General features: G+C 43.9%; 1 protein-coding gene across 1 annotated transcript in view; it reads right to left on the bottom strand.

Annotated features, from left to right (window-relative positions):
- Positions 1-12,188, bottom strand: part of LOC137571816 (CD109 antigen-like) — a 99,515-nt gene that overhangs the window by 11,662 nt on the left and 75,665 nt on the right. The window contains exons 17-19 of the mRNA XM_068281494.1: positions 6,804-6,994; positions 3,050-3,205; positions 2,874-2,939 (exon numbers count right to left, since the gene is read on the bottom strand). Of these exons, the coding sequence (XP_068137595.1) occupies positions 2,874-2,939; positions 3,050-3,205; positions 6,804-6,994 (413 nt within the window). The remainder of the gene's footprint in view (positions 1-2,873; positions 2,940-3,049; positions 3,206-6,803; positions 6,995-12,188) is intronic.

Below are 12,188 nucleotides of genomic sequence, written 5' to 3'. Positions count from 1 at the left end.
TGAGCGGAGAGGAGGAAATGTCAGTACTTCCTCCTCTCTGCCCATCATTAGGAATGCGTCCTCCATTCATCACTAATAGTTCCTATCTCCACAGTGCACTGGGGAGCTGTGCAGTGTGTGGTCTTGAGGTAATTTAGCTCAGAATGATAGCGTACTAATAGCTGTATTAGTTTACTATCATTCCGAGCTAAACTACCTCAAGATCGCATACAGCGCAGCTTCCCAGTGCGCTGTGCAGATAGGAGCTATAACCGGCGGCGAGTGGAGGGGGAGTTCCTGATGACGCCCATCCTCAACGTTCTGCTCAAGTCGAAGATTAAGGATGAGCAGAGTGGGGGACAGGGGGGCTATAAAGGGGGAGATACAGTAGGTGCAGCAAATAAAAAAACATTAAACATAAGATATTTTAAAGCGAGGTCAGGGGTATTTTAAGGATGATAAAGGTCTTCCTCATCTTAGAAAGTTGGAAGATATGCTATGGGGACAAAAGAGACAGCCTTAGCAAGGCATCGCTGGTCAACATGTATTTACAAATGTGTGAAACCACTGTCTCTTTTCTGTCTCTCTCGTATATCTGAGATAGGAATGCTTTTTTTGGCCCTGCTAGGATCGTGTTTGGATACCGTTTCACATTGTAATCCTTTAAAGCACACCTGAAGTGAGAGGGATAAAGGAGGTTGACACATTTATTTCCTTTTAAACAATACAAATTGCCTGCTAATCCTCTAATACTCTTTGCCATAGACAAGATTAGCCACATGCCTGTTTCAGGTGTGTGATTCAGACATTACTGATGCCAAAAAGGTCAACAGCACTGCCAGGCAGCGGGTATTGTTTAAATAGGAAATAATTATGGCAGCCTCCATGTGCCTCTCACTTCAGGTTCCTTTTAAATAGCTAACCAACCCCATAATGCAGCCCTTCAAGAGGCAGGTAGTTTTGTTTTTACAGCTTGCCTTTTAATTCTTATGAAACACCACAGCCCTCATGCAAGTCTGCAACGATCTGCTCATGGCAAGGAACAGTGGGGAATGTTCCATCCTAATCCTGTTGGATCTCACAGCGGCTTTTGATACAGTTGACCATGAAATCCTGCTTAACAGACTACAGGAGTACTGTGGCATCAGTGGATCAGTCCTCCAGTGGTTCAGATCATTCCTGACTGACAGAACACAGAGAGTATTCCTAGGACCTATAATGTCCAACCCTGCACCTCTACAATTCAGAGTGCCACAAGGATCAATCCCATCCCCTCTGCTGTTTGCAATCTACATGTTGCCACTCGGTACACTTATCCAACGACATGGCCTGATGTACCACTGCTACGCCGATGACACACAGCTATACCTGTCCTTCAAACCTGGTGGAACAGACCCTACTCCAAAAATAAACTCTTGCTTAGCTGAGCTACAGGCATGGATGAATGATAACTGGTTGAAACTGAATGCTGACAAAACTGAGGTCCTCTTTGTCCAAAGCCAGTGCTCACCATCAAAACAGCTCTATCCTAAAGCAACACAAATCAGGATTGGGAATTCAGACATAAACAGCTCCAACCTTGTGCGCAGCCTTGGCGTACTAATCGATGGGGATTGAGTTTCAAGAACCAAATTTCATCTGTAGTTAAATCTTCCTACTTTCATCTGAAGAACATTGCAAAGATTAAACATCTGATTCCCCCAGAGGATCTTCCAACCCTAGTTCACGCCTTCATCACATCACGGCTGGATTACTGCAATGCCCTTTATGCTGGCCTCCCCAAAAAGGACCTGCGTCGCCTGCAATTAGTGCAGAATGCTGCTGCCAGATTGCTAACAAACCAGCCTCGCCACTGTCACATTACACCGATTATTCGCTCACTGCACTGGCTACCAGTAGAATGGAGAATACTCTTCAAGATTGGACTGCTGACATTCAAATCCCTGCACAATCTGAGCCCTGGATACATGAAGGACTTGCTGAAGCTGCACTACACCTCTCACAACCTCAGATCAGCAAGTTCTATAAACTTGGTCACTCCCAGAGTGCACATCAAAAAATCTGGAGATAGAGCCTTCTGTCATGCTGCCCCTACTCTTTGGAACTCCCTGCCACACCCAGTAAAGACAGAACCATCCCTGGAGCTATTCAAATCCAGACTGAAAAGCCACCTGTTTAGCCTGGCATTTCCGGACTTATAAAATTCTTCCTCTGTACCACGATGGTCTGAGCCATGCTTATGCGCTTTGAGTTCTATGGGAGAAAAGCGCTCTACAAATGTTATTTGTTGTTGTTGTTGTTGTTATGAATAGAATTCAAATGATAGAGACTGTAGTGTTCGAACATCACCATAGTTTGCAGTGAGTGTAAACATTAAGCTGGGCATGCAGGCATTGATTTTTCTGATGGATTTCTAGCAGTTTCGGTCAGTTTGATTGAATCTGCCCATAATCTACTGCCCCATCAATCAAAAGTCCATATTTATGAACTTTTGATTGAGTTCCTGCAGTTTTCTGATCCAAAGTCCAATGACACATGTTGAAAAATCTCACTGTAATAAGGGCAGAGACAATGGAGTACCAAAGGCCCATAGCGTTGCAATGCATCGTGCAGAACAATGCTTGCAACTTGATAGATTTCTCCTGGAATATAGCAGAGCTTGCCATCATGTATGGAATGAAGCATTCACTATGCGATCAAATCAAGCCCCTATAATTGCCCTGTGTATGGCTATCTTTAGGCAGTGTAGCTAAGTGGTCATACTCATCAACCACGTGGGAAATTGCTCACATCAATCATTTCATCCATTAGATCGCATCTTGCTTTAATTGCTTTTTGGGAGTACAGATTTTATTTTACTGCTGAACACAAGACAATAGTGTTTAATGGTGTACCTGTGCAATAGCCAGTCCTCTTCCAACTGCAGTTACGTTGACTGATAGCGGTTGGGAAACTTCAATCTGAAAGGAAATATATATTATTAACATTTTATTTCCTCCAATTTCTACAGACAGACTGAAGTGCTAGCAGAGTACTTGTGAATGTGCTATTTCTACAAAGAATAACTTACCTCAGTGCTTTGTAATAACATGATATTTTCACTGTTGATTTCAAATACTTTGGGCTTAGAAGTGCCTGGTCCAGTAACCGACATAGTGAGGGACGTTTCATTAGAGTGGGTTAAAAGTGAAAATTTGGACAAAGCTTGTAAAGCCATAACAGTGTCCTTGGAGAAGAAGAGATAAAAAAATTAAATATGAATATGTTATGTAACCCGATACAATGTTAATTGTTTAACAGCAATTATTTCAATTGACATAAAAGCAGAAAAAAAATATATATATAATGAATTGTATGTGTAGTACAGATAATTGATAGAACATTAGAAGCAAAGAAAATATTCTCATATTTTTATTTTTAGATATATAGCTTTTTTTTTTTTTTCATGACATTGCATAATTCTGTCATATTTGCAATTGACAAATGATACTCTGAATTTTAAACTATGAAACAGAGCAGAGCTAACTTCCCTGCAGTAAAATCGCATGACGTTGTTTTTCACTGTTTCTTTGATGTATAAGTGCTTCAGAAAATAGCACTGTGGCCGACCCAAGTTGGGTCACAGAGCTCAGAGAAGCTCTTTTGCATAGATAACTGAAGTTTTTTAACTCTTCCTGTACTGGAAACAATAGAATAATAATGTATTTGCTGCTAATGCCCTATTTCTTAGCTGGACTACACATACAATTCATTATTTCATATGTTTCTTTCAGCGTCACTTTAACACATGCCAATAAAATTACCTTGCACAGCCATATGAGAACAATTGGCTTGAATGTCTTTATATCATCCCCATATTTTTTTTTTTCAAATTCAAATAGTGATTTTACTTTGGAGAGATTGTTTAACGCAAAAAATAAATGCAGATCTGTGCCTCACTTGCTGTACTTTTGTAATAAGACAAATCACTTTGCTCAGAATGGATCTTTTGATTTACGCAAAATGGTGTGTTTTATTTTCTAAAATATTTTATTAAATTAGCAAAAAAGAAGAACAACAACAACAAAAAACCTTAGGCCTCTTTTACACTATATGCTGAAAAACTGATGCATTATAACTTTCCATAGCAGTTCATTGTGAAAAAGCTTTCTGTTAAAATGTATATAGTGTGAACTGAACCATAGGGAAACATGGACATTACTTTGAAAATCAGTTGTCCTTTCAGTTATAACTGGGAGAAACTGATATAGTGTAAAAGGACCCTTATGGGGAAATCTGGAAGCCCTCTTTAAGGCCTGTGACCCGCAGGTGATTGCAAAATGCTCTAAAAAATGCTAGCATTTTTTGCCTCTTAAAAGCCGAGCGAATTCCAGAGTGTTTTCAGGGAAAGCAATTTTTGGCCCTGCGCTGCTTTCCCGTATGAAAATTGCCCTGGAAATTTAGCATGCACTTTTGGAATTGCCAGTGATTCATAGACAGAATAGATTTCTGCTGAATGTGCTCCAGTAGGTCCAATTCCGGAGAGCTGACAGATATCACTTTACACCCAAGGGTTTATAATGAGTATAAGGGCACAATAGTAGTCCTTATTCATTCCTACAAATGATTATATGTAAATTTAAAATCTGACACTGTTAAATAAAATTACATTTTCTGGAAAATAATAATAATAAAAAAACATCCTTGCTACCCCATGGTGTAATGCATGTCCAACAGCTTTTAACAATAACCTTATTCCTTAGGGGTTTTTTTTATCTTGGCTAAAGAGCCTGTGTATCACTGTCTGCTCTGCCGCACTCCACCACAATACTAAAATAGAGCCCGGGAACAAGCATCTTTTAATTTCCCACCAGGTTTCCAAATCCTCTGTTGAACTAACTTATCAGAATAATCAGCAGGAACTGCCAGGAAGGATTCTATTTAGTTGGTTTACCAGACCAATGGGAAATCCTGTGGTAGATTTAAAGATGCTTTTTAAGGAATAACATGAAACTTCACAATAGTGGCAGAAAAAAGTGAGCCCTAGATGGATGAATGCAGCATTTATGACATGGTGCCCTATTAGGATTGTGGAAGAATGGGACAGAATGGATAGTTGTTGGATGAAGGACGTAACTGTGGGAGGCCCCAACAAGTTACCATTTCTCCAATACAAGGGTCCATTCTTTAGATCATATGTTGTCGGCCACACTTGTTATTAGTGGGAGGATCACGATGACCACACTTTTTTATGACCTCTGGCACATGGGATAAAAAGGCCCAGGGATTAGTAGTTTTGCCTCTGGTTGGAGGAGTGCTTTAATAAAGATTTCAAGAAGAGTTGGAATAAAGATTAGGGACGCTCATTAGAAGTGGATTACATCATGAGAAAAATAAGATTTTTATTTATTTATTTTTGAAGGAAATGTCATTTTAGATTTAGAACCTTTAAAGACTGGGAAAGGAATGTGACTGTTCCTTTGTATCCATTCCAAACCCCTGGCCCTGTGAAGAAGGACGGGATTATTTTATTAAAGGGGGCTTAAAAATTACCAACATGGTCCATCTCCATAGATTACATCTTTGCAGATGTGAGGATGAGCCCCTTGACATGTGAAACTGGTGAAGGAGCTTTGTAAGAGGGGGGCAGATTTATATTCTTACAGCCAGGGACCATGTGAGCTGGTGTTAACTAAGTAGCTAACACATGTGGAGAAAGCGCTTAAAGGAGTTATCAGGCATTTAGTGCTAAAATAAAAGCTACCCAGGGCTTTATCCAGCCCCAAGCTCCCAGCATGTCCCTCGCCGCAGCGCCCCCCGCAGCCGTTCGCTGCCTCTGCCTCCCGGTCTGCGGTGATGACGTCAGGCCGTACTGCCAATCACCACCACGTGGACCGGACTGTACTGCGCAGGGGCAGTAGGCTTGGAGAATTGGTCAATGTATTTATTTTATTATTGAAAGTGTTTGTCTTTTTTGGACAAAAGTGTTCTCACACCTCATGTTTTTTGTTGGCCCTGACATAAGGATTATTTCAGAACCAACTCCATGCTACCCCCATAAGACCAGGTCCAGGAAACTGCAGGGAATGGGGCTTGAAGGCAGAGGGATACCAAATACCTAAGGGGAGCAGATGGCAGGAGGAGGAACCATGAGTATCAAGTTTGCCTGTTATACTGCATACCAAATGAGCCAGCGGATCATCACCAGGACAACACACTGACTAGATGGACTGGGGTTGTCACTTTCAAGTTAGCCACAATTTACAAAGGTGAGCAGGAGAATGCCCCCACCTACTGGCTAAAAACATTAATAGCTAACAGCCGTTATACACTAACACCTACTACTCCTGAACATTGTAAGGCAGCACAAGTAATATATAAACAGAATGATTGAACAATGTAAGGGTACCGAAATCAAACTCATTGTAGTACCTGCCTGATAGCTACAAGGGAGATTTATAATTTGTGATGTCGGAAACACATAGAGACCCACCACAACCTATTGCCTTTTTTCTTTATACCTCAACTGGACTATCTAATAGAATCAACAACATAGGTTCTCTCTGTACACTACAGCTGTACCTCATCTGTCTACTCTGTAAAGGTCATTAAACGTTGGTACACTGGTGACTATCCATCCCTTACATATATATAATTAATTAAAAGAGCATTTTACCAGTGTTGTCGCCGGCTCATACTCGACCAGTGGAGTTGTGACATGTAGAACAAGCAGATGGAGTTTGGATACATCACTTAGCAGGCTTGAGTGTGTTACAATAGTTCACAAAACATGCATCAAGCGACTTTCATAAAAACACAAAAAGTCATTAAATTGAAAGACTTACTTGGGTAGATATAAACCCCCCAAGATGGTTCCTTTGCTGGCTCAGCCATTTCATAACTGGGATGCCATCAGCAACTCTACTCTGATGGTGAAAGGAAAGCAAGGCATAAGCTGCTGTCTCAATATCTGCTGTCATTGGCTGCCAGTAGTAGGCCACTTTTTCCAATGGTGCAGACCAGTATTTGGATGATCCTAAATAAATAAAAGTAATGTATTCATTAAAGATGTGCAAAACAATTTAGGCAAAGAATGTGTACTGTACATGCTAATACATTCCTCCATTTGTTCACCTATTGTAATGTTAATCAAATATAAAACTGTAAAAAAAATGTAAAAGAATTTTAGGAAACAATCAGTCTTCGTAAAATGTCAGAGTTGTTCCATGGTTATTTGTTGCCCCACTTCTATCACTGCAGAATTCTCCGCTGCTTAGCAAAGCTATGGTAGAGATGGCTCGATTTTAGGTTTGCAAACCTCGAATGCGAACTTCCGCAAAATTTCGGGTTCGCGCGAACTTCACGAACCGCAATAGACTGTAATGGGGAGACGAACTTTGAAAACTACACACATTTATGCTGCCCACAAAAGTGATGGAAAAGATGTTTCAAGGGGTCTAACACCTGAAGTTTTGCATGGCGGAGTGGGATACACGCCAAAAGTCCCGGGGAAAAATCTGGATTTGGCGCACAGCAGCGTTTTAAGGGCAGAAATCACATTGCAATGCTAAAGTGGAAGCTTAACCTCCTTGCCGGTTCAATTCCTCCGGCAAGGAGGCAGCGCAGTAGGTTTTTTTTTTTTTTTTTAATCATGTAGCGAGCCTAGGGCTCGCTACATGATAGCCGCTGAGCGGCGGCATCCCTCCACCCACTCCGATCGCCTTCGGCGATCAGAGTAAGCAGGAAATCCCGTTCAGAACGGGATTTCCTGCAGGGCTTCCCCGGTCGCCATGGCGACGGGGCGGGATGACGTCACCGACGTCATGGACGTCGGGACTTCATAGGGAATCCCGATCCGCCCCTCAACGCTGCCTGGCACTGATTGGCCAGGCAGCGCAGGGGTCTGGGGCAGGGGGTGAGCGACTCGGCGCGGTGGATTGCGGCGGATCGGCGGCGATTGGAAGTTACAAGCAGCTAGCAAAGTGCTAGCTGCTTGTAACAAAAAAAAATTATGCAAATCGGCCCAGCGGGGCTTGAGAAATCCTCCTGCGCAGGTTACCCCGAGCTGAGCTCGGGATAACCGGCAAGGAGGTTAAAGTGCTTTAAAACATCTTGCGTTTGTATACATCAATAAGGTAGTGTAATTAGTGTACTGCTTCACACTGACACACCAAACTCAGTGTGTAACGCACCGCAAACAGCTGTTTGTGTAGTGAAGGCCTTGCTGGACTGGTGCGCACCATGGCAAGAGTGCAGGCCATGGCGGTTTTCAAGCCGAAAAATGGTCGCCGGGCTGTGGTAGCTCAATGATAGAACAACAGTGACTGTCCAGCTGAATTTGGTCTGTCCACAATGAAGCAACGACCTTATTATCTTGGGTGTGCCCCCCTCCCCCGGCACACTCATATAGCCGGCGGTCATTGCTTCATTGTGATACGCAAGCCCCTTCACCGTGGCAAGGTAACGATCACGAAGGGGAATTGACACATGTACATGCCTTTTGTTTTGTTGTTGCAGCCCCAGTGCATCCAGCAAAATTAGGCACGCATGTACACGCACCAGAAAAATTATTATTCTTTTTTGTTCAGGAATCCACCTGGAGTCCTGGACCCTGTTGGTGGTGGCGGAGAAGGCAGTCACGCAGCGTGCAGGCAGAGATGCTGTGTGTGTGGGGACTGACTTAGTCCTCGGGCAGGCAGTAGCCCTCCGGGATCCATGCCTCATTCATTTTAATAAAGCTGAGGTATTAAACACTTTTTTTTATACCTAGGCGACTTCTCTTCTCACTGACGATGCCTCCAGCTGCGATGAAGGTCCTTTCTAGGACGCTTGAGGCAGGGTAAGCCAGAAGTTGGATGGCAAATTGTGACAGCTCTGGCCACAGGTTAAGCCTGCGCACCCAGTAATCCAGGGGTTCATCGCTGCTCAGACTGTCAATGGTTCTTTCTCTACCATTGTTAAAGAAAGAGTACAGGCGGGGAATCAGGGTTCAATTCCAGTCCGGAGTGGGAGCCTGAGAAACGGCTATCACCACACATCGAAGGAAGGCAGAAGTCACGGCACGCAAGTCCTTGATCGGGGAGGTCGTGACGAAAAATAACAATACAGGACTCTTTCGAGGCCCTGTATAATGATGAATACACTTGAAATCTTTTAACAAGAATCTGTTATGGAGGGCAAGTCTGCCATTTAACTGTGTGGTCAACTTTCTTTGGTATTTTCTGCACCATAATGGCCGGGGAATCAGGGTTTGATTCCTGTCTGGAGTGGAAGCCTGAGAAGCGGCTACCACCACACATCCAAGGAAGGACACAATGTGCTGTATTAGTAATGTACCTGCCCTGACCATGCTTTGCAGACCAGGCATCTGTGGTCAGATGAACCCTTCACCCAACGCTGAGTGCCAGAGATGACACAACTTGCCTTTAACAGGAATCTGTTATGGAGGGCAAGTCTGCCATCCATCCAAGTGAAAGGTATGCACTGACTCCCAGGTTTAATACAATGTGCAGTCACAGATGCAGTGAAAGGTATTCAGTGACTGGTATCAATACAATGTGCAGCTGTCACACACACAGGTACCGTGAACAGGTATGCAGTGACTGGTATATAACACTGCTTGCTGTCACACAGGTGCAGTGAACATGAACAGGTATACAGTGACTGGAATTACGAATGTGAAGCTGTCACACACACACAGGTACTGTGAACAGGTGCAGTGACTGGTATATAACACTGCGTGCTGCTGTCACGCAGGTGCAGTAAACATGAACAGGTATGCAGTGACTGGTATTACAAATATGCACCTGTCAAACACACAGGTGCAGTGACTGGTATATAACACTGCATGCTGCTGTCACACAGGTGCAGTAAACATGAACAGGTATGCAGTGACTGGTATTACAAATGTGCAGCTGTCACACACACAGGTACCGTGAACAGGTATGCATTGACTGGTATATATAGCACTGCATGCTGCTGTCACGCAGGTGCAGTACACATGAACAGGTATGCAGTGACTGGTATTACAAATATGCAGCTGTCCCACACAGGTGCAGGGAAAAGGTAGTCACTGAATGTGCTGGCCCTTGCACAGTATAGCAATTACCAAGGGCCAGCTGTGACTACAGGGCTGTATATGAAAGTGTCAGTGGGCCACACAAAAAAAAACTCATCAAAAGAACATTAGCTCTCAAAAGAGCTGTTTTGGGGTGCTTCTTAGCAAAAAGTATCAGCAAAGAGCAAGCTAACAAGCCTAACAACAGCCTAACTAAGCTTTCCCTAATCTGTGCAGCAACCTCTCTTCCTTCTCTCACTAGAGATGGCCTGAACCTCCGATTTTCGGTTTACGAACTTCCGCAAAAGTTCGGTGAACCGCAATAGACTTCAATGGGGAGGCGAACTGTGAAAACTAGAAACATTTATGTTGGCCAGAAAAGTGATGGAAAAGATGTTTCAAAGGGTCTAACACCTGGAGGGGGGCATGGTGGAGTGGAATAGACGCCAAAAGTCCCAGGGAAAAATCAGGATTTGACGCAAAGCAGGGTTTTAAGGGCAGAAATCACATTGAATGCTAAATTGCAGGCCTAAAGTGCTTTAAAACATCTTGCATGTGTATACATCAATCAGGGAGTGTAATTAGAGTACTGCTTCACACTGAAACACCAAACTCACTCTGTAACACACACCGCAAACAGCTGTTTGTGTAGTGACGGCCGTGCTGGACTGGTGCGCACCATGGTGAGAGTGCAGGCCGTGGCGGTTTTCAAGGCCATATGGTCGCCGGGCTGAGGTAGCTGAATGACAGAACAGTGACTGTCCAGCTGATCAAAATTGGTCTGTCCACAATGAAGCAACGACCTTATTATGGAGTGTGCCCCCCCCCCGCGCATTTCGCCGAATCCTCGCCTTCATCAGGTCAGACCTGATGAAGGCGAGGATTCGCCGAAACGCGTTGTGACGCTGCCAGCACGCGCAAGGCCCCTGGGACAGTTGCCCCCATCCCTTCCACCAGGACAACGACCCCCGCAGGCCATGGAGGGCTTAGAAGGTGGCGCCCCAGGGTTCCAGGAATAGGGCTTCGCCCTCATTTGATATGCTTGCATGCATCTACTGTCTAGTAAGTGCATTGATTTGCGCATTTTAACCTAATAAATCTGTTTTTACACTATGGAGCGCTCCTTCGCTTTTCCATTTTTTCAGATAACATTTACATAATGTCTAGAAATTTTTTCTTTCAACAAGATTTTTCTGTTAACAATTGGGGTTTTTTTTCGCATGAAAAGGCATATTCTATCTAAAAAGGTATTTTTTTTCGGAGAAATGTAATTTGAATAATCCCAGAGGTATATTGTTTCACACAAGTAAGAAGAAATACGCCTTCCATTCTAAATTTTATGCAAAATTCCCCTGATTTGCAACTAAGCAGCTGCCAGCCACGTAATTAGCAGTTCATGGGCTTAAAGGGAACCTAAACTGAGAAGGATATGGGTTTTTCCCTTTTAAATAATACCAGTTGCCTGACTCTCCTGCTGACCCTGTGTCTCTAATGCCTGGAATACACGGGTCGATCCGGCGGCCGATTAGCCACCGGATCGACCTCAGCCGCGTCCCCGCTCGTCCGTGTGTGCGCGCAAATCGATTACCGCTCGGATTGAGTGGGCGGGGGTCGAGCAGCTTGATCAGGCCAGCTGAATATTATCAGCTGGCTGGATCAGCTGCTCGATACACGGTACAGAAACGTACCGTGTATCCAGAGGCGTCCGAGCCATTAGGCAGCTATAAATTTTCGCCTAAGGCGACAGGAAGAGGCAAAGGCGCTTCTGCACTGAGTAGTGAGAGAAGAAATGCCTCTCAGCTGACTCAGGTGTCAGTTTACACAGCAGCAGCGGGGCTGACTGGACTTCAGCTCAATGATTCAAAGAACCACAGTAATGAATGAGTCAGTGAGAGAAGGCACTCATCCTAGTCAGGGATCCGAGGAGTACAGCATCATCAGCTCCTGAGTCCAACTCCTGAGAATTCAGTCCCTCTCTCTCTGCTACTGCTAACTGCGTGGATGTAGAGACTGTGTAGCAGCCAGGCATTGACTTCCCCCCAGGCCGCCTTTCATTCAATGATTTAGGGTTGGTCCTGTGTCTGCTGTATTCAGGTTTGTTGATGTAAGGCAATGTAAAATACTAGGCTAGCTGATAGAAGTGCAATTAGAGGGCAGGCTAGCTGGTAAATAT

This window comes from Hyperolius riggenbachi, chromosome 4, assembly GCF_040937935.1.
Source record: "Hyperolius riggenbachi isolate aHypRig1 chromosome 4, aHypRig1.pri, whole genome shotgun sequence".
Classification (NCBI taxonomy): domain Eukaryota; kingdom Metazoa; phylum Chordata; class Amphibia; order Anura; family Hyperoliidae; genus Hyperolius; species Hyperolius riggenbachi.
This window is presented reverse-complemented; position numbering and strand designations above follow the sequence as displayed.